General features: G+C 36.0%; 2 protein-coding genes across 4 annotated transcripts in view; one reads left to right on the forward strand and one right to left on the reverse strand.

Annotated features, from left to right (window-relative positions):
• LOC106070670 (midasin-like) overlaps nucleotides 1-25,828 on the reverse strand; it is a 96,242-nt gene that overhangs the window by 44,346 nt on the left and 26,068 nt on the right. For both annotated transcript variants that reach the window (XM_056034114.1, XM_056034115.1), the window contains exons 38-52: nucleotides 25,635-25,742; nucleotides 25,094-25,201; nucleotides 24,463-24,543; nucleotides 23,779-24,003; nucleotides 23,316-23,444; nucleotides 20,397-20,556; nucleotides 20,171-20,275; nucleotides 19,896-20,064; nucleotides 19,655-19,771; nucleotides 19,450-19,534; nucleotides 18,946-19,218; nucleotides 18,502-18,686; nucleotides 18,132-18,394; nucleotides 17,908-18,043; nucleotides 17,530-17,606 (exon numbers count right to left, since the gene is read on the reverse strand). In XM_056034114.1, the coding sequence (XP_055890089.1) occupies nucleotides 17,530-17,606; nucleotides 17,908-18,043; nucleotides 18,132-18,394; nucleotides 18,502-18,686; nucleotides 18,946-19,218; nucleotides 19,450-19,534; nucleotides 19,655-19,771; nucleotides 19,896-20,064; nucleotides 20,171-20,275; nucleotides 20,397-20,556; nucleotides 23,316-23,444; nucleotides 23,779-24,003; nucleotides 24,463-24,543; nucleotides 25,094-25,201; nucleotides 25,635-25,742 (2,221 nt within the window). The remainder of the gene's footprint in view (nucleotides 1-17,529; nucleotides 17,607-17,907; nucleotides 18,044-18,131; nucleotides 18,395-18,501; nucleotides 18,687-18,945; nucleotides 19,219-19,449; nucleotides 19,535-19,654; nucleotides 19,772-19,895; nucleotides 20,065-20,170; nucleotides 20,276-20,396; nucleotides 20,557-23,315; nucleotides 23,445-23,778; nucleotides 24,004-24,462; nucleotides 24,544-25,093; nucleotides 25,202-25,634; nucleotides 25,743-25,828) is intronic.
• Nucleotides 900-24,242, forward strand: LOC106070671 (uncharacterized). Of its 2 annotated transcripts, none has more exons than XM_056034121.1 (3): nucleotides 900-973; nucleotides 17,567-17,637; nucleotides 20,684-24,242. In XM_056034121.1, exon 3 carries the CDS (start codon nucleotides 20,694-20,696, stop codon nucleotides 21,948-21,950), a length of 1,257 nt encoding a protein of 418 aa, XP_055890096.1. In that variant the 5' UTR covers nucleotides 900-973; nucleotides 17,567-17,637; nucleotides 20,684-20,693; the 3' UTR covers nucleotides 21,951-24,242. The 2 variants fall into 2 exon arrangements, with proteins under 2 accessions (XP_055890096.1, XP_055890097.1); XM_056034122.1 differs by lacking the exon at nucleotides 900-973 and adding an exon at nucleotides 13,607-14,057.

Consider the following 25,828-nt stretch of genomic DNA (forward strand, 5'->3'; position numbering starts at 1 on the left):
TAACAATCTTATCACAGCGTGATATCAACAGGAACGTCTCTAGTAAGAGTTGCTGCAGACAATAAGCAAAATTCATGAAAAAGGGCTTCATGTCATAAGAGCACTTGGTCAGTGTTACACCGAAGCCTAAACACTAGCAAGACTACCATGAAGTTGGTTATGCCAAGGTACTAACTGTACAAAAGCTCTTATCACTATCAATGAGTACATGTACACACAAGCACACACAAACTATTTCCTTGTGGAGGCTGGTGGAGAAAGACAATAATTGCATTGGATAAAGTGTCGACACTCGTTGAAGCAAAGTTGTATTTCAAAGAGAGAGAAAAAAAAAAGGAACATCTTGTGCTTAGCCTTTATTACATGGGGGGGGGGGGCGAATAAACAAAACATCCATTAGGGACATTTGACCGCTGGCCAGTTCGAATGCAAATAGCGCTCCATGGTAAGCAAGAACTGGTTACATTTGTTTTTTATCGTCCCCAAATGCAAGTAATTAGTGGTGAGTAAAGGAATTAGTCAGTCGAGGCTTTGGCAAATGTTCATAGTTTCAAACAAGTCACTTATTTTTTTCAAGAACAGACGCGAAACCAAACTATTGAAACTAATCTTAGTGAAATCTCCAAACATTCTTAATCCCTACAGAGAATAGATCAAAGCTTTATCATCGTAAACACTGGACGTCCATTGAGACGAGAAAGTCCCAATTTTCACAAACAAATTTTCCCCTAGCCTATGATTTTTTAGCCACCGGAAGTGATTGCCATCTCCCAACGCGCACACTTAGGGGGGGGAAAAAAAGATGACCTCCCTCCTAAGAGCCGTATAAGAAAAAAAAAGTGTCCAATCAATGACGGGGTGGGCTGTGGGTGGAAGTCTGTAAGACTAGTCCAGATTCTCGTGTTGCTTGCACTAGACGGAGAGAGTGATCTGCTCCTGAGTAGACCACAAGATGTTAGAGCAGCTAAGATGGGTGAGTAACTTTATTAGTACGCAATAGGTCACATAAATAGACTCATTGAATGCTATACTAGCTTTGTATGAGTCAATCTACTACAAAATTCGACTCAATAGTTAACATTTTTTTCAAGACTATGTTTAAACTTGAAGAGGTATGCATTTAAACGCCACCTATTATCAATCAAATAGCTTAATAATTTAAACATAAAATAAAATACATAAGTTATTGCGCTGACACATAGAACTTACATTATATTAAAAAAAAGAGAATGGCGAGTGTGTGTTTGATTTGATGAATCGTCCAGATTAGAGAGCGAGAAAGAATAAACTATTACAATAATAATAATTAGCAAGAACAACGCCTACTTTGAATAGACAGACAGACAGACAAACAGACAGATAGATAGATAGATAGATAGAATCATCTGGGCCAATAGAGTTAAACTAACAGATCGATGCGAGGTTACACAGAGTGTCAATCACTAGACATATATAGGCGTAAATAAATCAATAGCGATAAGATGACTAACTACATATACAGGAATACATGTCTAGAAAGTTCTAAGCCCACAGACAGTGACTTGCTGGTGGGTTTCAAAGATTTCAACATGTTATAATGGGACTTTGTGATGAGCAATACTAGTTCAACGTTACAGTATTCTGACAATAAACTTATAGACATTTTAGTGTTGTGCCAAATATCTGCATGTGAAAACTAAACCTAGTACAAGTCAAAACATTAGAGATTGTACAAGACTCGTTTCTTTCTATACACTTGGTTTCCCCTTTAGCTTCCAAAGTGCCAAAGATTTAAAAGTGAAGTAATAGAAGACTTCCATAGCATGGATCTAGAAGTCAAGAAATGAAGAACATAAACATGTGTTATTCCAAACACAACGTTGGCCACATACCTCACGTGACCCGGGGGGGGGGGTGAATGTCCATACAAGTAGCTGTGCATGCTGAGTGTCTCGGGAGACTGAACTCTTCGGGTTTCAACACTGAACCTGATGAGTTCAGCACTCTCCTGTTTTTCTTTAAACATTTTGGGAGGTTTGTGGCTCCATTTTAAGTCTCCAGTCTGTGTGCTTTTACTATCTCTGTGTTACTAGATCCTACAACTTTAAAACAAATCTATGACAACATTCCAGAGCTGAGCTGAACAGCTTCAATGAAGTGTGGTTCCACACATGACTTACATCATTTCAGACTAGTCTTCCATTTGCTCAAAGAGTAATCAAATGCAAGAGAAAAGATATTTTTCTACATTCTAGACCAACATTGCTAGTACTAGAGATTGCCACATTGTTCCGATGGAGTGAAAGGGACATCACCCGCTTCTCTGATTCAATACTTGGAGTCGCTGATCTAGTTCATATTGAAAACAAGGTCACAAAAAAACATTTTGTGAACTGAGCAACAACAAAATGAAACAAAGAGTTTCTCAAAATATTCCAACAATTTGTCCGAAACGAAATATTCTGGAATTGAATGTGTGTTGTTTTTTTTAGAAGTGTGTGGGCATAGACTTAGTGGGAACTTGCAAGCAAGATGTAGTTAATGTGGGAACTTGCAAGCAAGATGTAGTTAATATCTCAAAGACTTAGTGGGAACTTGCAAGCAAGATGTAGTTAATATCTCAAAGACATAGTGGGACTTGCTAGCAAGATGTAGTTAATATCTCAAAGACATAGTGGGACTTGCTAGCAAGATGTAGTTAATATCTCAAAGACATAGTGGGACTTGCAAGCAAGATGTAGTTAATATCTCAAAGACATAGTGGGACTTGCTAGCAAGATGTAGTTAATATCTCAAAGACATAGTGGGACTTGCTAGCAAGATGTAGTTAATATCTCAAAGATATAGTGGGACTTGCTAGCAAGATGTAGTTAATATCTCAAAGACATAGTGGAACTTGCAAGCAAGATGTAGTTAACATCTCAAAGACTTAGTGGGAACTTGCAAGCAAGATGTAGTTAATATATCAAAGACATAGTGGGACTTGCTAGCAAGATGTAGTTAATATCTCAAAGACATAGTGGGACTTGCTAGCAAGATGTAGTTAATATCTCAAAGACATAGTGGGACTTGCTAGCAAGATGTAGTTAATATCTCAAAGACATAGTGGGACTTGCTAGCAAGATGTAGTTAATATCTCAAAGACTTAGTGGGAACTTGCAAGCAAGATGTAGTTAATATCTCAAAGACATAGTGGGACTTGCTAGCAAGATGTAGTTAATATCTCAAAGACATAGTGGGACTTGCTAGCAAGATGTAGTTAATATCTCAAAGACATAGTGGGACTTGCTAGCAAGATGTAGTTAATATCTCAAAGACATAGTGGGACTTGCTAGCAAGATGTAGTTAATATCTCAAAGATATAGTGGGACTTGCTAGCAAGATGTAGTTAATATCTCAAAGATATAGTGGGACTTGCTAGCAAGATGTAGTTAATATCTCAAAGACATAGTGGGACTTGCTAGCAAGATGTAGTTAATATCTCAAAGACATAGTGGAACTTGCAAGCAAGATGTAGTTAACATCTCAAAGACTTAGTGGGAACTTGCAAGCAAGATGTAGTTAATATCTCAAAGACATAGTGGGACTTGCTAGCAAGATGTAGTTAATATCTCAAAGACATAGTGGGACTTGCTATCAAGATGTTAACATCTCAAAGACATAGTGGGACTTGCTAGCAAGATGTAGTTAATATCTCAAAGATATAGTGGGACTTGCTAGCAAGATGTAGTTAATATCTCAAAGATATAGTGGGACTTGCTAGCAAGATGTAGTTAATATCTCAAAGACATAGTGGGACTTGCTAGCAAGATGTAGTTAATATCTCAAAGACATAGTGGAACTTGCAAGCAAGATGTAGTTAATATCTCAAAGACATAGTGGGACTTGCTAGCAAGATGTAGTTAATATCTCAAAGATATAGTGGGACTTGCTAGCAAGATGTAGTTAATATCTCAAAGATATAGTGGGACTTGCTAGCAAGATGTAGTTAATATCTCAAAGACATAGTGGGACTTGCTAGCAAGATGTAGTTAATATCTCAAAGACATAGTGGAACTTGCAAGCAAGATGTAGTTAATATCTCAAAGACATAGTGGGACTTGCTAGCAAGATGTAGTTAACATCTCAAAGACATAGTGGGACTTGCTAGCAAGATGTAGTTAACATCTCAAAGACATAGTGGGACTTGCTAGCAAGATGTTAATATCTCAAAGACATAGTGGGACTTGCTAGCAAGATGTAGTTAATATCTCAAAGACATAGTGGGACTTGCTAGCAAGATGTAGTTAATATCTCAAAGACATAGTGGGACTTGCTAGCAAGATGTAGTTAATATCTCAAAGACATAGTGGGACTTGCTAGCAAGATGTAGTTAATATCTCAAAGACATAGTGGGACTTGCTAGCAAGATGTTAACATCTCAAAGACAGATATTAGAATAAACATTCTGATCCGCAGACATCAAACAAAAAATATATGTTAGCACGTGGGCAACCCCTGCTGATCTGTCGTACTCACACACCACGTTGCAGGTAAACTCACATCTAAAGTGCAGAAGATAAAACTCAAATCGCATGAAACATCTTGTTATGACAAAAGTACATTTATACGTGCATACAACGTGCACCTTTTGTGTACGGTGCAAACACCGGACTGCCTTGTTATTGTACTGACTGCAGGTCCAATTTCGCCATTCAGGTTTATTAACAGTCCAGCTAATGATTTGACAAAGACTTATTAGTCAAACTTCAGGTCTACACAAGACGCTGCACAAAATGTTCATCTACATCTAGTTATTGATTCAACTCTTTAGAGAATACGAAAAAACAACATGATAAACATTTGAGTTAAGTGCGGGAATTCCCACTGAATTTGTGTTTTAAAAAAAAAGCTCAATAAAATATAAGATGATTATATTTTTTCACCTCCGTTACGTTAATGTGATAAAAAGGGATTTAAAATCAGTAAACATTGATACTGACCATTGGGAAGACATAGCCTTAGACCGAACTAGTTGGAGAGAGACCGTTGACCAAGATAGCTACAGACAGCGAGAAAACATGGGCTTCGATTCTTGAAGAAAAGCGTGACCAGCTCCTCTACCACCAAAGCGAAAGCCACCTTGACCTGCAATATATGTGGACGGGAGTGTCTCTCCAAAATAGGGCTTCACAACCATACGAAAAAGTGTTCGAGATGAACCATAGTCGTTTCAAGACTGAAGGAGGCCAATGATGATATTTTTCCAAAAGATATAGATAAAATGACATTTTTCTAGGATACTTTTTAGAGCCGTTTTCAAAATGCTCGTCTAGCCAGTTTCCAATTTTTTGAAGGCCCATGCAAGAGAATGCAAGAGGAAATGTTATCAAAACAAAAGGTTTACATAAAGTATTGCGAGCACGGATCAAGCAATAGTAAACTCTCTTCAAGAATGAGTTGTTTTTTGAACTGACGGAGATACCACAATACCCAAAAGTTGTTTTCTTTGTTTCTATGTGGGTCGGTAACAAGGCGAGAATGCAGAGTAATTATGATTTAATAGGAGAAATTCGTTTCATTCTAATTCCTATGAATGAAAAAAAAATGCTCTGTTTCTTAGGAAATGTCAAGAATTGCAATGTTCTTGTGGCATAGTTTCTTTGTCATGGATATTTCTGGATGACAATTATTGCAAATCTTAAACACTCCTTAACACATTGCTGATACTGACACCAGATGTTGATTTTTTTAAAACAAAATATCATTACAGATGTTTATAAACATTTTTACATTCTCTAAACAGATGTTTATACACATTATTACATTCTGTAACCAGATGTTTATACACATTATTACATTTTCTAACCAGATGTCTATACACATTATTACATTCACTAACCAGATGTCTATACATCATTACGTTCTATACTTGTCGTCACTGCCGATAAAGACATACAATACAAAAAAAAAAACTAGACGTGTCATAACTATGTCTCTGCATCCTTAAGTCCCCCCCCCCCCCAATCATGTCTATACATTCAATCAATCTAAAAATCAACACATCATTAACTAGTCTCCGGAGGTGGGCACCTCTCACGTGGTATCGACAAATTTCCTAACAAGCGCGCAGACATGTCCAAACACTAGTGGTGGCCTGGGTCAATACATTGTCCAAGCAAAATGTTCTGCTGCTAATCCCAATGGACGCGTGTCTAGGTACAGATGAAGAGGTGTACCAAGTCCAGCTCAGGCTACCCTTACAATTAATGCCATTTCTTCATCCTCAAAAGAAACGGCTTTTCATCCCCTAGTTGATGACAGCACGGCATTCACTTTCACAATGGCGTTCAATTTAGTTTTGAATGGACCAAAGACAATATCCGTCGTATTTGCATTGTAGCTTAGAACTCCGTACTTCACTAAGTCAAATGCCATGAGTAACCTAAAGTAAACTAACTAAAGTAAGGGACATCTTTTAGCAGGTATAGGTTTGTACGAGAACTTTCACAGGAACATCTACAAACGTGTGTGCGCTAGTCTGAATTCGAAGACCCACCACATTTTTATATATGTCAGTGATGCTTCCTTGACTTAACCAGCGCATTTCTGCATAGTTCAGAATGCAAACACTGGCGGACCTCCAGCTGGCCTTAAAAAAAAAAGGGGGGGGGGGCGAAATTATTTTTTTTATAAAAGACTTCACAGGTAAAAGTTTGAAAACCACTGACCTATAAAATAAAATGACCACTGCCTGTTAGAAGTAATCTTAACCTATGATAAATATCAATTTATAACGGAAAAGATCTAAATGTAAATCTTGAGATGTTTTTGGTAGTGCGAAAGGAAAAAAAGATGAGATGGTTACAATGAATAATTCGTTTCTACTAACTCATGCTAATTCTGAGCTGATAAGTCCCTGTTTGTTTAGAACAAAATGAAGGCACCACTTGACTTGTCAGGAAGCAGAACAAGGAAGTGCTCAATAAAGATGTCACGAGCAACTCAGCCAACATTAATAGGTCTAAAAGTATTGAAAATAACTACTGGTGTTCTCATGGCAATCCACTACAATCTTCTGAAACATGGCTGAATAGATTGTAGTGGAAACGTGAGGACAGTGGTGACGTCACTATCCTGGTGGATTCATCAAGACAGTCTTCCAGTTTTACGTTTCATTTCAATGACATCAAGCTTTGCAACCTTGTAAAAAACATAATCAATGGCACTCCTCAGAATCGCTCGATCTATAACTTTAACAAAATAGATCTATTCCAATGATGAGGATCCTATCCACCCATTAGCCCTCGTGTGTCTTGCACCACTAGCTGAGACATGATTGGAGATGTCTAAGCTCACATCAGGGGAGATAATTGTGTGCCCTATAAAATCATACGATTGACAAGACGAATCAGTGAAGCGACAGAAAGGTGAAATGTCGGATTAGTAATTGGAACGATCGATCATTTAGCTAGTCAGCTACGAAGTACAAAATGAGATCGTCTACTAGACTTCACTTTCATTACCATCTAAATGACTAACTGCTGGTGTGTTCAACTCAATGAGAACAAAGTCTACCAATATATTCTAGATAGAGTACAGTAGCAGCAGCCCCAGCAAGTCTTTATTCACTCAATAATTTCTGCTATGTCCATCTCTCATTACACGCGTATACAAAAAAAAAAAAAAAGCCATTCCAGCAAAGTCGTGTTAAAAAATTAGATTCAACTGTCGACAGCACAGAGAAACAAGCAAGCCAAGCATCACTTACTGTCCTCGAAAGGAAAATGGAGGATACTTTTGAAGGTTATACTGTAAGCATTAGTTAGGGAAGAAGAACTAACTAGCGCAAATCTCAAAACAATCTGGAAAGACAAAGGCATAGCTCTCGACACTAAAATCATGGCCACTATCTTGTACGTTAGTGAATTTTGGACGCTAACTTGCAGATCTAGAGAAGCGGATACTAACAATGGAATGGAGATGCTAGAGAAGGATCCAATGTATCACTTACGAAGACCGCATCACAAAGGAGAAGATGCGAAACAGGTTCACAATGGCAATTGGGCCTCACGATGACCTGTTGACCACTATGAAAAAAAGCAAAAAACGCAAAATAAAACTTTAGGGCCAAGGTCATGAGGGCTTGCAAAGACCTTCCTTCAGGGCACGGTACCAAGAAAAAGAAGAGACAGAAAGTGATGGGACGACAACATCAAAGAACGGACGGGACTGTCATTGAAAGAGATTTTAGTCAAGGCATAAGACAGGGAAGAATGGAGAAAGACGATCGACAGATCATGTGTGGTGCCCCAACGGTTCAAAGGCCTAAGGGACAGAGACAAAAAAAAAGACGAGGGGGCATACGAGAGAATGATGAAGCTCTAAATTCTAGAAAGGTACTTTTGAACTACAGCTGGGGCACGAGTGATTTGGTCGTAGGGTCTTAAACGGTATCGGCAAAGTGCGACATTCGGCATTCCGAAGAACATCTTGGTAGAATAGCTACACATTTTATAGAGTACCTAGTAGAATAACTACACATTTTATAGAGTACCTCGTAGAATAACAACACATTTTATAGAGTACCTAGTAGAATAACTACACATTTTATAGAGTACCTAGTAGAATAGCTACACATTTTATAGAGTACCTAGTAGAATAACTACACATTTTATAGAGTACCTCGTAGAATAACAACACATTTTATAGAGTACCTAGTAGAATAACTACACATTTTATAGAAAACCTAGTAGAATAACTACACATTTTATAGAGTACCTAGTAGAATAACTACACATTTTTTTATAGAGTACCTAGTAGAATAACTACACATTTTATAGAGTACCTAGTAGAATAGCTACACATTTTATAGAGTACCTAGTAGAATAGCTACACATTTTTTATAGAGTACCTAGTAGAATAACTACACATTTTTTATAGAGTACCTAGTAGAATAACTACACATTTTTTATAGAGTACCTAGTAGAATAACTACACATTTTTATAGAGTACCTAGTAGAATAACTACACATTTTTTTATAGAGTACCTAGTAGAAGAACACATTCTATTGAACGCTTGTAGTTCGCACTTTAAAACAGACTACTTTTGACGGCGTTAGGGAGAGGCGGGTTTTAGGAACGTGGAGATGTAGCTTGACGACATTCGACGGTTCCCTTCATTATTATTAAACTTCTTGTTCGATATTCGCTGTCAGCGTCGACTGGCTTATATTATTGTTCTTTCGCCTGTGTTATTTGATTTCGTTATTTGAGTGTTACCTCCGTTTGACTTCTAGTCATGAGACACAGCACGGAAGCGCCTAACACACTTGACACTAGTCGCAACTGGTTTGGCATGGCCACGTGAAACACTGCACTTATCCTCAGAATCAAAGACATTGATATTCTTTAATTACTATAGTAGACAGAAGTAATACAACTATGGTATGAATGTTAGTTTACCATAGAATTGTTTTTTAGCGGCCCCCGAAAGGGGAATAGACACTATTAGTTTTGTCTGGTCTGTCTGTCCATCCGTCCGTCCCGTTTAGATCTCGTAAACTAAAAAAGATATTGAAAAGTAGACATCGTGATAGTTGAGAACATTCAAAGTTCTGATGCAACGGCTACTTTTTTTTTTCTGAAAGTGAAACATTTAATTTTTAAAATCAACTATGCAAGTAGTTTTTTCATAAAATTACACAATTTTTATAACTATTCAATATTAATAGTAAAAAACATGGGAGGCTTTTTTAGTAAGGGAGATGACCATTTACCATATTTTCAACTCATTTATTTAAACGGTTTTAGATTTTTGTCAAACATTTTTTTTTTACAAATGTATTGCCATTTTCAGTACGCTCTGTCATACATTTTACTACATTTACAAAAAAACAAAAAAAACGTTTACTTTTATTTTTAAAGAGAAGGGGAAAATTTTTTTAATTTTTTTACGGAATTTTTTTCTTTTTTGAGGATGTTGAATAAGTGATTGACCCTTTACAGAACAATTAGATCAATTAGATAATTATTATATGACATCAGTTAGACCAGGTTGGTATTGGGATTGGTATTATTACGCGCTCTTGGCAAGATGACTGCTCCCTGTTTACATACATCTAACTTTCACCTATCCCTTGTTCAGCTGGACCGTTGGGGCACCACACAAGGTCTCCCACCTTCTTTCTCCATTCTTCTCTGTCATTTGCCTTTGATAGAATTTCCTTCTGATATTCTTTCTGAAACCTGCCTGGGTGGACCACTTCGGGGGCCGATTTTAAAATTTTGTTCCCTCACAAACTCTCTTTGTAACCTTGTTTAATCTTGTACATGTGTTTCCTTTGCACACTAAAGGGTAGATTGATTCTGTTTATAAACATTGTAACACAGTGCAATAAGTGGAATGCTGTTGGAAGTAATTAAAGCCTCTCAGAAGAATGTTAGGAATGAAACCCATTACAATCAATACAATTTGAATAATCTTACTTAAGCAAAGAGATAAAGAGACTGTGTTGTAAGCCTAGTGGAAGGTGCAGATACACGAGTTGCTAGATCCTACTACAAACATCGGAATGGTAAAAGTAGCAACTAGCTACAGAGAGAGGAATGGGGGGGGGTGATCATCTCTGTTTATTGTCCGCTTTTCAAAGTTCAGTTTCCTCAGGACATGATCAAGTCAAAGAAAATATATTTGACTCCTCGTACACAAACAAGAAGAGAATGACAAGTATCCGTCTATTGGTTGGAACAGATAGATACACGTTTCCTTTCTGACTGCCCCCTAACTTTCACAGTACACATTTGCTAGAAACAAACAAAAACTATGATGAAAATCAGATGCTTGAATGTCTTGATCAACATAGTGAAAGATATTTATACAAATCATTTCTTTTTAGAACAACGTTCCAACCAAGACATTTTCTTTGATTCCATCGAAAGTTTGCCCAAGTTTGACTTCTGAACAGAAAACAAAAGGCCAGGTTGTCATGCCATTATTTACTGGCTTATAACTTAGATACCAATTATTTCAGTGTTTTACTGTGTAGATGAATCTCGGTCGAATCATTATAGGTACCCCACAGAGGTCCATTTCCAAGCGCTAGTTAGAATCTGATTTCACCATCAATTTCACCATGCTTTGGTTTGAGTAAAACATATGTATTCAATAAAAATTATTTGTTAAACAAGATTTAAAAGGGCAGTATTCACTGGCTTGGGATTGAAAGTATCCTCTAACGTGACTTGGATTGCGGTGTGATTGTACAACGTAGCTAAGTACCCGGAGTTTGTCTTCCCTGTGGTTACATTTGTTCACTTCTTATCTTATATAATACAGATGTTACTTCAAAAAAGAAGATGATTACATTCTACGTGTCATGCATTTAGTCATGCATATTAACCAATGACCTAAATTCTGGCAAGTCACTGGTTTTCCTGGCTAGCTCAGGCAACCCATTCCATGCTCTAATAGTACTAGGGAAGAAGGAGCATTTGTACACATTTGTCCTAGAATATGGAACGAGGAATGTGCCTTTATCTTTGTGTCTTCCTGAGTATTTTATTAAATTTTGTTTTTGTATTTGAAGATTATGGTTCAGTGTTTAATGTATAATTGCTACTTTGCTTTTGAGTCTTCTAGCCTGAAGGCTTTCTAAATTTAGTGATTTTACTAAAGATGTTACTCTAGTCAAATGTGAATATTCGTTTGTTATGAATCTCACTGCTCTATTTTGTGTCTGTTCAAGTTTCTTAATGTTTTCTTGAGTCGAGGGGTGCCAAACAGAGGATGCCTATTCTAGTATTGGCCTAAATAGCAAAGCACGTGATACTGTCATTTCAAAATCCTTACTTTGTTTTCCGTGTTTTCAAACTCTAGATGTATCATTTAGGCTGTGGCGCCCGAGTGCACTGCACATTGAGCACCCATCAGCACTGAAATATTTTCTGCTCCACAAAGCTCCCAGACGCACTTCCAGAGGTTGAAAAAGTGCGCCTGCTATTTACTGACATTCGCCTGACTGTCAACTACGTTCAATCTAGGACCTGAGTACTTCAACCAAGTCGTTTCATTTTGTTGTCTTTACATTGTTGCTATGTCATTCTAGGAGAGTTGTCATCAAGAACTATTCTGCGGAAGCAAACTCATCTTCCTAAAAGTCTAGCTTTCAAACGCAGTCATGCTATGAGTGTTGAATGACCAAAGTTAGGGTGTGTATATCTAATCCTGGTATCGATGCCTGACAGAAATTATAGTTTGTACATCACATCTTTAGTTTGCGTGTGCTATATAAATATGAGTTCACCAAACTCTCGGGGAAAGTAAAGGCGCTTGGTCCTTGTGCTGACCACATGACACCCTCGTTAACCGTCGGCCACAGAAGAAGACTACCTTTACATCATCTGCCCTATAGATCGCAAAGTCTGATAGGGGTTGTTAAATATATATTTATTTATAATTCTCTAGCAACTACCTTCACGGTGCGTCTAGGTGTCCCGAGGTTCCGCTGTAATTAACGAATAAAACAACTAAACAACTAGATCAATACACATAAACTTTAATGAATTTTTCCGGCATATCACACACTACCCTCTCTACTTTTGACAACTAACTCACTTCCGGTGATTCGCTCCTTTGTAAAAAATAGATTATACATACATACACACATTCACACGTGACAGGGTTACTTGTACTTATTTGACAATGATCTTGTGCGGAAAAGATGGAGAGCAGGAGGTTAACTTCTACCCCTGGACGCCCACCCCTCCCCCCTTTTAGAAATGTGAAACAATCAAACAAACTCTTAAGTTTTGAATGTAACCAGACAAAATGATCTCCTCTTGCGTGAAAACGTCAATTTCAGAAGAAAAAAAAATGGCAGGAAGCCACTGAACCGACATGTAATGTTTGTTGGAGGGGAAAAAATAATTTCACAACTATGAAGAGGAAAAAAAAAAGCCTGTGAACAACAAATGTGTGTGTGTGTGTGTGTGTGTAAGATGACACGTGTGATGAGAGAAAACTTGTCTGTTTCTAGAAGCTGAAACGTCTTTTTGCAAGGGTATGTTGCTGTGCCTAGAGATCGAGATCTATATCTGTACGTGAGGTGAAAGGTCTGCTGCTGGACAGAATCGATCACACAGTCAGTAGAGAGTGGTCAAGTGCTGAGCTGCCAGTCATTACATTAAGCCTATAAGTCAACTCGAGATCTAGGATGTTGTTTTTTGTATCTGTCTAGTAAATAAAGTTGTCACTACTAGGTACAGCATACAGAGAGAGACAGATGTGATGGTGTATACAGAAGTTGACGTAGCCATCTTTCAGTCTGATCTTCATCTGTACACTAACAAGCGTATAGAAATACTCTATCAACTCTTTGGCCCCGATAACTCACTCACTGACTCATAATAACTCATTCTAACCCCTTGCCGTGGACTATAAAATACGAAAATTTAAACTGCTCTCATTTAACTCAAGCCTAGAATAACTAAGCCCTTATCATGATCGAAATTGCAGCGGTTAAATTTACCAAAAACATTTTTATTCGCAATTTCGACCCAATCTATTTTTGAAAGCCGACGTTTAATAAAATTCCTTCCGCTTGTAAGCACTTATTAACACTTTAATTCCATGTTTTGAAACGTGTACTTCTACAGATCACTGATGTCGGTTCTTCTCTAGATCTAAATACTGGTCAGAATGAATGGGAGGAATTATCCCTAGACCAATGTGATATCAAATGTGTTTTTATAAAGAACACGGAACAACAGTATGGAAGCTTGTGTACAAAGTACACGGAACAACAGTATGGAAGCTTGTGTACAAAGTACACGGAACAACAGTATGGAAGCTTGTGTACAAAGTACACGGAACAACAGTATGGAAGCTTATGTACAAAGTACACGGAACAACAGTATGGAAGCTTGTGTACAAAGTACACGGAACAACAGTATGGAAGCTTGTGTACAAAGTACACGGAACAACAGTATGGAAGCTTGTGTACAAAGTACACGGAACAACAGTATGGAAGCTTGTTTACAAAGTACACAGAACAACAGTATGGAAGCTTCTTTTAAAACGACTAGATCTAGATCTGCAAGTAGGTTTCTAGTTTCCAGTGACTACAAGGGTCTATTAAAAGTGTGAGTGTTTGTGAGCGTATGTGTTTTATAAAGGATGGCAGTGTATGATATATAGTTTGTGCAGATAGGTTATTCTAAATAAGGTGCAAGTCTCTACATCTAAATCTAGGACTGACAAAATAAACATAAAATTGTAGTTTCAAACTCTCGGATTTAAAAAAAAAAAGACACATTTGTATTAAATTGGATCACCTAGACTACAGGTTAGTGTGATGAGATGTCTGTTAAGAACGTAGTCATCACTAAATGTATTCTATTGTCTGATATTGAACTCTTCCTAGGGCCATGCTTTCCCCAAGACTGAACAGTTAAGGTTTCATTCACTGGTCATGTATGCTCAAGAGCACATTTGACGTAACACTCACCCACCCCCCACCCCCAAATAAAAAAAAAAGGGGGAATAGGGAGAGAAATTTCAGCAGAGAATTTTTTTTTAAATATATTTCTTTTTGAACGTGCAGAAACTGTTAAAGCTTGTTCCCTGGGAGTCCTAATTACAGAGAACTTTGTCATCAGAGTTCCGTCCCTTCGTGGTTAACATGTCAATCTGAAACCAATCACTCCGCTGGAGATTTTTTTTTCTTTAGCTTAATAGCAGGACTTTTTTTTTATCTCAGATTATTTTGAGGCGGGTGAATATATTGACGTCAATATTAGACTGAAGAAAAGCATCTCAGTTCTTAGGCACACAGAACTTGTTGGCGAGCTAATTTAAACATCCACTATTAAACCAAGGACTAATTAGATATGCTCTCATCAATAAAAGATGCAGCTTCTAACAATCAGATGAGGCTCTGCTGTGTAGTTAGTTATTACTTGGAATTGAAGGGGAGGGGGGGGGGGAAACTGCAGGTGAACTGAGCTGTGGGAGGGGAGAGACTTGAGTTTGACGTTGGGGAAAGGGGTGCTAGGGAAATACAAGATCTAGAGAAAAAAGTATTCATTAAACAACATCGCAGAAAAGGAACAAAGGGAGATCAGAAAAATCCAAAATAAGTCAATCTATTTCCTCAACAAATTATTCAAACGAGCGAGGCTCAGTCACCAGGTACTTAAACCTAAATCAAGTATTCCGTATGTAAGGAAATATTCCATTAATATGTAGAACAATGTTTAGACAAAAATTCTTTTAAAAAAGAAAAGTTCATGTCATTCTCTGGACAGATTGTCCTCTTCCCTAAGACAAATTAGTTAAAAGGCTAAAAAAGAAAGATGTCCAATGTTCCATTATCTAAATGAAAGCTAACACTGAGAGATGTTACATTATCTAAATGAAAGCTAACACTGAGAGATGTTCCATTATCTAAATGAAAGCTAACACTGAGAGATGTTACATTATCTAAATGAAAGCTAACACTGAGAGATGTTACATTATCTAAATGAAAGCTAACACTGAGAGATGTTACATTATCTAAATGAAAGCTAACACTGAGAGATGTTACATTATCTAAATGAAAGCTAACACTGAGAGATGTTACATTATCTAAATGAAAGCTAACACTGAGAGATGTTACATTATCTAAATGAAAGCTAACACTGAGAGATGTTACATTATCTAAATGAAAGCTAACACTGAGAGATGTTACATTATCTAAATGAAAGCTAACACTGAGAGATGTTCCATTATCTAAATGAAAGCTAACACTGAGAGATGTTCCATTATCAAAATGAAAGCTAACACTGAGAGATGTTACATTATCTAAATGAAAGCTAACACTGAGAGATGTTACATTATCTAAATGAAAGCTAACACTGAGAGATGTTCCATTATCTAAATGAAAGCTAACACTGAGAGATGTTACATTATCTAAATGAAAGCTAACACTGAGAGATGTTACATTATCTAAATGAAAGCTAACACTGAGAGCTTTTCATTTCACTTGGCAACATTGCAACCATTTGTTTTGGTTTGGAATTATTTTTTTTTTTAAGTTTTCCCCTGAGATTTTAGAATTTGAAAAGTGTCTATCTACATGCTATTATACTGGGGACTCTCTAGGACAACTGTTGATATATCTGCTCTCTACATGCTATTATACTGGGGACTCTCTAGGACAACTGTTGATATATATGCTCTCTACATGCTATTATACTGGGGACTCTCTAGGACAACTGTTGATATATATGCTCTCTACATGCTATTATACTGGGGACTCTCTAGGACAACTGTTGATATATATGCTCTCTACATGCTATTATACTGGGGACTCTCTAGGACAACTGTTGATATATATGCTCTCTACATGTTATTATACTGGGGACTCTCTAGGACAACTGTTGATATATATGCTCTCTACATGTTATTATACTGGGGACTCTCTAGGACAACTGTTGATATATATGCTCTCTACATGCTATTATACTGGAGACTCTCTAGGACAACTGTTGATATATATGCTCTCTACATGTTATTATACTGGGGACTCTCTAGGACAACTGTTGATATATATGCTCTCTACATGTTATTATACTGGGGACTCTCTAGGACAACTGTTGATATATATGCTCTCTACATGTTATTATACTGGAGACTCTCTAGGACAACTGTTGATATATATGCTCTCTACATGCTATTATACTGGAGACTCTCTAGGACAACTGTTGATATATATGCTCTCTACATGTTATTATACTGGAGACTCTCTAGGACAACTGTTGATATATATGCTCTCTACATGCTATTATACTGGGGACTCTCTAGGACAACTGTTGATATATATGCTCTCTACATGTTATTATACTGGAGACTCTCTAGGACAACTGTTGATATATATGCTCTCTACATGCTATTATACTGGGGACTCTCTAGGACAACTGTTGATATATATGCTCTCTACATGCTATTATATTGGGGACTCTCTAGGACAACTGTTGATATATATGCTCTTCAATTTAAAAACAAATATGTTCAAGCTCTTTATATTAAGTCTTGTCAACTTTTGCTCTATTGGGCAATGAACAGAGAATTTATTACTAGGAAAATGTAAGTTGAAAACTTTGAGATGCTCAATTCTTCTTTCCTACTAAGCATTGTTGCTTTACTGTCATAAACAGTTCTTGACCGTATACTAGTGGAATTTAAATGGCCACTAAAATGACAATTAAAATTGTACAGAATTTATTATGACTATCCTATCTACAGTTCATTTTGAAAAGTAAATTTATCTTAGTGTTCCTACCAATAAGAATCTGTTTTACTTTTAAATATTGCTTTACTTTTTTTATAGAACCTACAGGTTTTATTACACAAATGTCTTATATCACCAACCTCTTTGATTATAGGTTTGAACTTCATTCATCTTTAGAACTTTCAGGTTACTACTTTCAAAACTTCTTAGAACTGTACATTTCTACTTGGTATTTAGATCATAATTCTACCAAACTTTGTTAGTCCAGAGTTTTTCTTTGAAAGACTAATTCATAACTTACCTTTTGCCTGATCCATGGTGTCCAATTTCTCTTTTAGGTTAAAGGCAACCTGGCAACAATGTTGTAACATCTCAAGTCTGGCAAATAAAAAAAAACAAAAAAACAAAGGTATGTTAAAGTAAAAAAAAAAAAAAAAGAATGACAGAAAAGAGAGAAAAAAAAAAAAGAAAAAGTTCAGTATTGTTAAAGGTATTTCCCAATTTATGTCCAATTGATCAACAACCAAGTTCATAGAGCTGAACATGTAAGTACAACAGACTGTTCAGAAACACAATATTTGTAACTAACTACTGAAGATATATACATCAAATCAACAGCTTATAAATCATCAGTGTTTAGAAGTAAGCCTATTTTCAAACTAGCTTATGTATGACCCACCTTTGAGTAAAACTCTTTAAAACATTCAAATTATGCTGAGTCTTGGTGTCAACATCACCCAACATCACCAAAGCCCGCTGACAGGCCTGGGGATTCATGTTCAAATCCCAACTTTGTTTGCACATCAATGACAATGCTGAAAAGAACAAGTTGAAATGTTGTCACAAAAATGAACCATTGGAAAGAGTTCCAACTGCTAAATGTGTTCAGGTTTTTAAACCTACCTGGTATGGAAGTACAAAATATTTTTTGCAGAACATTCTGTAGTTGCTTCCATGTCAATGAGTTAAAAATGTGAGTAAGACTAGCAGCTAGCAGCTTTCTAATTCTGTCTGTGAAGGACTGGAATACTAAGTCCCTACTGCTGAAGTTCTCAGAGGTCATCATACTTAGCCAATCAAGTGAAAGCTGCCAACTCTCTTCAGACTGAAGTCTTACAAAAATGGATGCAGCTGCCTCAGATTTGATTTTATCTTGGATCAGTTGCCTGCAAACAAAAAAAATTGATGTTTTTTTTTTCATTGTATTTTCTTCCATTTTTTAAAATTAAAAATGGCTATTCTATAAGACAAAGACTACTTTTAAAGAACTTACTCAGACTCTCCAGATACGTCTTGTAAAATAGATAACAGTACAACAGAAGCCATTTTGACTTGACTTAAATAAGACACATCATTAATAAGTGACATCTTTAATCTAGGCAATACTGTCTTGGTTACTTCCTCTTGATCACATAAAGGGAGTTCACTCAAACATTGAACAGCTAAATCTTTAGCAATCTGAAAATGTAAACATTAGAATAAGAAGCAAAATCTTTTGAAACAATTTTCTGAAGTTTCATTTGCCAAAGCAAAGTCTAAGAAACGTGTAGCTCATATTGTAGCTCTTATATAATAGCCTGACTAGACCAACCACTTAATAAACGTAACAATTGTCAAATGACTAGTTTGGTTGGATATTTTATAAATGTTTATGATATTAGACAAAGAATGTCTACACTATTATTAGCAAACAAAATAATCTTGAAAAGATTCCTACCTGTTTTGTGGTAGAGTATTTTGTTGCACTGACATATACATCCTGAATAATATGTCTTGATGCCTCAGGAAGACAGTAACCTTTAGCCAATAGCTGAGACAGTAAACTCCCAGCATGCAGCAGATCAGCCATGACAGGCTTTTCACCATAAGGTAACTGGGATCTCATTGCTGAATGTAAAGCAATTAACCAATCCAAGAGTTTTGGACTTGCCAACCCTACAACTTGCAACATAAAGCTGACATCTTCTTTACTGAAGGGGCAATCATCATCCTGAATGGGTAAAATACAACAGTTGACACCATTTAATATAACTTTTTTTTTTCAGTTCAATACACTAACACAAAGATGCATTTTTTTTTTTAAAGATCAATAATTGTCAAATGATTCTTAATTGGAGTTTTAGTGCTTAAAAAACAGGTAAACATTTAAAAACTTATCAATCAACTTTTAAATTCATAGTTCATCTTCAAGTAATACAACCCTATCAGCATGAGGACTTACTTCACCAAGGAGACATATTTCAACACCTCTATTTCTCATGGCCCTAGACATTTCTCCATGCTTGGGGTCCATAGCAAAGAATAACCTAAACAGTGATAGTATTTTTTTGAAATGATATAGCAATTAAATGAAGACAAAAAATGTTTTCAAACATCAATACAATATGACATCAATAAAACTAACTAGAACAAAGTGACAGACTCACCTAAACTGTGGGTGGGGTACAATGTTTACAGTCACTCCATCAACTGTTCCTCTTTCATTGATACTAAGAATTCCTTTAGGTTCTAGGAGAGCATTTAGTCGATCCAGAACTGATGCACTACATTCAAAAAATAAAGACAAAAAAATAAGTTTCAACTGAATGTTTTCTTTTTCAAATAACATTAACTTTTTCAAATCAATATTTTCTTTTTCACATAGCAAAAACATTATAAAACACTGACCAGCAAAAATTCACATTATCTATCAGAAGCCAATGACCATTCTGAAGTGCCTTGACCAGAACACTGTCCACCCACTCAAAAGTTCCCCCACCACAAACTCCAGACTTCCTATTTGATAAAGTATTGATGAGATGGGCCAGCTGATGTCCAACATTAAGTACACCATTGTCTGCAAAGGGAAAACAGCACATCAGTGAATTCTACTGGAAACACACATGAGTTCAAAACCTAGGCAGCAGTGCTTAGTTAGAAATAAAATGCTGTGTTTTTCTCACCCAGGTCTTTCTGTTTGACTTTCTCCAAAAGTAATACAATAGTTTGTAAATGCTGAACATGTTGCTTCAGTAGACTTTGATGCTCTTCACTTGACATGCCTTCAGCTACACACACAAAATACAAACATCCATTTAAAAACAACAACTGATTTTAATACTGCTAAATAAAAACAAAATTAAAAAAAAAAATGCATGAGTATTTTAAGACATTTTAAAAGTGACTTACTTGATCTAGGTAAATGAATATATTCTGACCAATGTCTTTCTAAACTCTCAACTTTGGACTTTTCTTTTACATCTTCAGCCAGGAGACACTTTCTTTGTAACTGTTTGATTTCTTGTAATATTAATGAGCTAATGTCTCCAATGTGTTTCCATACATCCGTCTAAAGTTCAACAAAATAATGAACAGTATAGTCTAAAGTTTAACAAAATAAATAAACAGTGTAGTCTACAGAATTTTTCTTGAGTATTTGATGAAATATTAGATGTTATGATGATCTCTGTTCACAGACTGACCACAATGACTGGCTACAACACGATGGACAGCCACTACAGTAATCACTTTACAAATGAAAATAATTCAAACCATGTCCATTCTGAGACTGCTGAAGGTGCACTGCTTTTTACTGTTGCATTTGTAGGTGGACTTGGAAATATCATCGCCATGATTGCTACTCTGGTGTGTCCCACTTTCAGGCAAATGTCCTCAGCTTTCCTGTTCCATCATTGCCTCTTGGATGCTGTCAAGTCAGTCTTCTGTATTCCATTTGGCTACAGCCTGCTGATGAACCAGGACATCCCTCACTGCCATGTTCTTGGTGCTGGATACATTCTCCTAATGACAGTATCTGCCTACAACTTACTGGCTCTTCTAGTCAATGAAGAGTACCAGTGCTCTTTTTCAACAGCAAGGAGCTACCACCAGAGTAGCGATGGCTGCTGCATTGCATTTGGTGTTGTGATCATTTGGTTCAGCACAGTGCTACTCCATCTAGGAGTGGCATTTCTTCCAGGCACCTCAGAGTACAACAAAGAGGTGGGAAACTGTGTCTATAAGTATGGGATCACCAAAAACTATGTCATTCATGCACTGTGGGTAATACTTGTGACAGGAGCAGTGTTAATAGCTGCTGTAAGCTTTATACACTTTTACAGAAAGCTTCGCTCCAGTGCCAAGTGTCGAAAGTGGACATTCCTTCATAAATCTCTATCTTCATTGAGTCCTCACAATACAATGCATACTGATCAGAGTGAGGAAGTTCACTATGAGTTTGATGACCTGGCATCCCAGAAAGCTCTCCTTCAATCAAAACGCTACCTGCGCAGAATCTCCATCATGATGGGAATGCTTATATCCTTTGTGCTGTGCTGGTACCCTTTGTTTTTCCTGACACTGTTAGATGTTAACTACCAGCAACCACCACACATCTATCGCTTGTTGATGATTGTAGCATGGACACACCCAGTAACTACCCCAATATTCTGTGCTATTATCTACTATGACACAGCCAAAGGGGAACAAGTCAGTAAAGATATCTATACCAATGCCTTGCCCATGAGTACTTCCAGATCAGGGGTAGCTATTTGCCAAGAGATCAATAACTTGCACAGAGCCAGCGTAGTTATTGGTTTTCACAATGACAATTTCCAGTCCACACCAAATCACGACCAGTCTAGGAAAGATAACTACAGTGTACATCATGATGAGTTGGACCTTCCCTGTGACACTATCATAAATTATAATTCTGAAGGTGGCTGTCAGACACTCATTTTGTAAGCAACTCACAATGTGTAATACAGCCAAACCAATGATAAGTCCAAAGATGAAACAAAAAAATTCTCTAACAGTAACTTCTGCTCATCAATTGCTAAACAACGTCAGGATAATAGGAAGGCCAAACAATATTTATAAATGGTGACTATCAAATGTTTTTGATAATTTTAGCATACAAGAGAAGATTTATTGTTTATCTCTATCAGCCAAGTATGTGCATACAAATAAAATTAATGTTTGTATCATTGTTCTATGGCTAACACTTTGCACAACTTAAGAAGTTCTATAATAAAGAGCCATTGCTCTGATCTCATTCTAACTCTCCAAGAGACTAGTGCTAACACTTTGCACAACTAAAGAAGTCTTATAATAAAGAGCCATTGCTCTAATCTCACTCTAACTCACCAAGAGACTGGTGCTAACACTTTGCACAAATTAATAATTCTGTAAAGCTGACTTTGTTTAGGTTTAGATATGTTCGTGCTAATTTGACGCTGAATACATGTTGACTGTATTCCTAGACTTGATATTAATAATTATATAACAGAAAGTATTTGTATCAATGTAATCACAAAAAAATGGATCTAATTTTTGTGTCAATCAATGAACACCTTTGAATGATCTCTCTAGTTCAGCGGTTCTCAACCTTTTAAGCTCGGCGACCCCTTTTTACAATATCCCACTCTGCCGCGACCCCCCCCCCATACACACACATACAGCAATAGAAGAATAGACAATAATAATCCTTATTTTTGATGGTCTTAGGCAACCCCTGGCAAATTGTCAATCGACCCACAAGGGGGTTGCGACCCACAGGTTGAGAACCCCTGCTCTAGTTGTAAATGATCTGAAAACACAAAGTTGCTATTTATGTTTATCTCTTTCACTTTTTATTTCCAAAGTTGGAACGACTTTCTCAAATTGTCATATAACTTAGCAGAGCAAACATAAATCTTTCTTATCATATGTTTATGTACAAATCTTTAGATGTTTCATTTGGGCATTGATATTCTTAATTTAAATAATACCAATCATTATAATCAGAGTATGTAGTCTTTTTAAACTTAACTGTACTATTAAACTTATCATTCTCCTGTTATGAACAAAATTAGATAAACATTTTCTGAATACAATTTTTCTTCTTTATGATATATTAATTCAAGTCTCTAAATATTAGTCTTCATTCATAGAATGTTCTGACTGCTTGACAGTTCAGATATGAGACTACCAGTCCTTCTGCCACTAAAGATCCTCATCCTGTACAATGAAATCCTTTTACAAGAATCTCCAAAGATTAAAAAAAAATGATATCTGTATGCAAATCGCCCCAAACAGCCACTTTTAAATAGTCAAGAGATTATGTCTCACCTGCTCAAAACCACCTAAGAGTTCTATGGTATCCATGGAACTGTTCATGGGAAGAATTACAAGAGTATTTCCAGTTAGTTGAGCCAGTAGTTTGACCAGACTAGTTTTACCAGTTGACTGGGAACCAAGCTAAAAATGAAATCAATGTAACCAGAGGACATTATACATTGTTTTTTCAATGTGTTGAGATGTATTAAATGTATCACAAAGCTTTTACTAGTTGGAGTTCAGTTGAAACAGGTTAATGGTTTGTTTCAAAAAGTATAAAGTAATAGAACAAACATGTCATATCAAAGTACTTATATAATAATTACTAACTTATAGATAAGATGTTAATTTAATTTGTTAGTTGTTTTTTTATTGTATATATGCCATTATATAATTTAATAATAGTACAATACACTAAGATAAGAGAAACCAAAAAATTGCTATACACTAATGATATTAACTGTACTCAACTTACCAGAATGGCCAACCATCCCATCTCTACACATTTCATCAGAGATTCCATCTTTTCTAAATGATGATGTAGTATGACCACAGTACCAGTGGATGCATTCCAGAATGGATTCTCTCTAACCAGGAAGGAATGTCCAACCTGTAAAGTTGTCTGTCCAAAGTGAAGCTTTCTAGAAGATGTGTACAGTGGATATCTGGAGCCCATAGTTGATATGTATCTCTCTTCCATCTACAAATACACAAGAAACATTCAGTGTTGAAAGAATCTATTTTGTGTCTGAGTCAGAACTACTTAGAGATGAAAGCTGTGTTTGAGATCAATTGTTTCTTTGTATTCTGAATATTTAAGTATTTAGTAATAACAACAATAAAAGCTTAAAATGTTTTCCAGAGCAAGGTCACCCTGGTCAAATGTTCAAAGAATTAAGTTTTGTGAAAGTGACAACACTATATCATGTTCAATAAATTTTTTTAAAACAGCATTTGAATTCAAACTTTAAAATTGTTTATATATTAGAAATTTGTTTTTAATAATCACACATGAAGTGCATCTAGTAACCACAAGTTTTAAAACATCTGTTCAAATGTAAGAACATTTTCTTTTTTAAGTTAACTTATTTGTTATGTTAAATAAATAATAGAATACTGCTAACAATGGCAGTGTCTATACTGGAAGTACAATGATTACCTTCAGTTTGTCTGCCAGTGTTCTCATCCTATCTACATAGATAAGTCCAATATACTCTCCTGGATTGAAACTTGAAGAGCTCTGAAAGTAGGACAGAAAGTTTACTTGAAAAAGATTAACATATTACTTAGTAGAACTTTTCCATTAGAAAACTATAGGATTTTTTTGTAATTTTTTGTTAATCATTTTTGCACATTAAAATTCCAGCCTTAATATATGCATTACAAATATGTGTATATGTCTAAGTTTAAACTTGATGATTTAGAAGATCTACTTAATTGATTTAATGTAAATAACTGTACGTGTGCCATGCCAATTGAATGCTAACAGAATGGTTTGAATTGAAAATAGAGTCTCTTTTTTTTTTTTAGAATCTCAAAGCTTATCAAATTAGCTGACTTGTTTCTCTTTTCGAGGAATTGTTGGACAGTAAAGAAATGAGGTTAATAAAGATGAGAAAATTAGAAGAGTCTGCATACAATTTTGGGAGAATCAAGTAAATTTAGGCACAATTTTGAGGTTGAAAAGGCAACTTCAGAATGTTTTAGCAGCACTAAGAACCTTGCAATGACAACTGTGGGTGTTATGAAGTTTAATTTTCACAAGCTATCAGGGCACCAAGATAAATTACCTGATTCTGTTTGAGCAAGTCACACCACCTGTACAGATCCCTCAAGTTAAACTCCCAAGGAGAGCCTTTCACTGCCCACAACTTCTTCTCCATTGTGTCTTCTAAAACCTGCAAGAAATAGTTCACTTCATTACATTTTCTGTTTCTATAGTCAACACTGCAGTAACTCAATATATCACACTATGTAACTCCAACATACTCTCCTGGATTGAAACTTGAAGAGCCCTGAAAGTCAACACAATCAGTATGACAGACAAGTTTACTTGAAAAAGATGAACATATTAGAACTTTTCCATTAGTAAATTACAGGATTTATAAATATGTATATATATTTAAGAGGCACTCCCTAAATGTAACCATAAAATAGATTTATCTTTGTCATTTCAAAAAAAATATTATTTTTTTTTTACGTTTTGAATTAACTGAATAAAATTGGAAAACATAAATAATAACAAAATAATTTTTTTTTTAATTTGAATATGGTTCAATATTCAGATAGTTAACCCATCAAATTATAAAACTTATAATAAAAAAAACCTGCCTTTGAATTGAACTCCATCATTGCTGACAACATATCTTTAGGAAACTCAGGATAAAGGGTTGATAGAATGTAGACAAGATCATCTTTAGTCAAGGGATCAATGTAAACCTGTTAATTTAAAAAACAAAATCTTGTCTTATCTTTGAAACAATATGTAAATAAGTTCGCTATTCTATAATTCTACGCACTTCTGT

Source organism: Biomphalaria glabrata, chromosome 6 (genome assembly GCF_947242115.1).
Source record: "Biomphalaria glabrata chromosome 6, xgBioGlab47.1, whole genome shotgun sequence".
NCBI lineage: Eukaryota > Metazoa > Mollusca > Gastropoda > Planorbidae > Biomphalaria > Biomphalaria glabrata.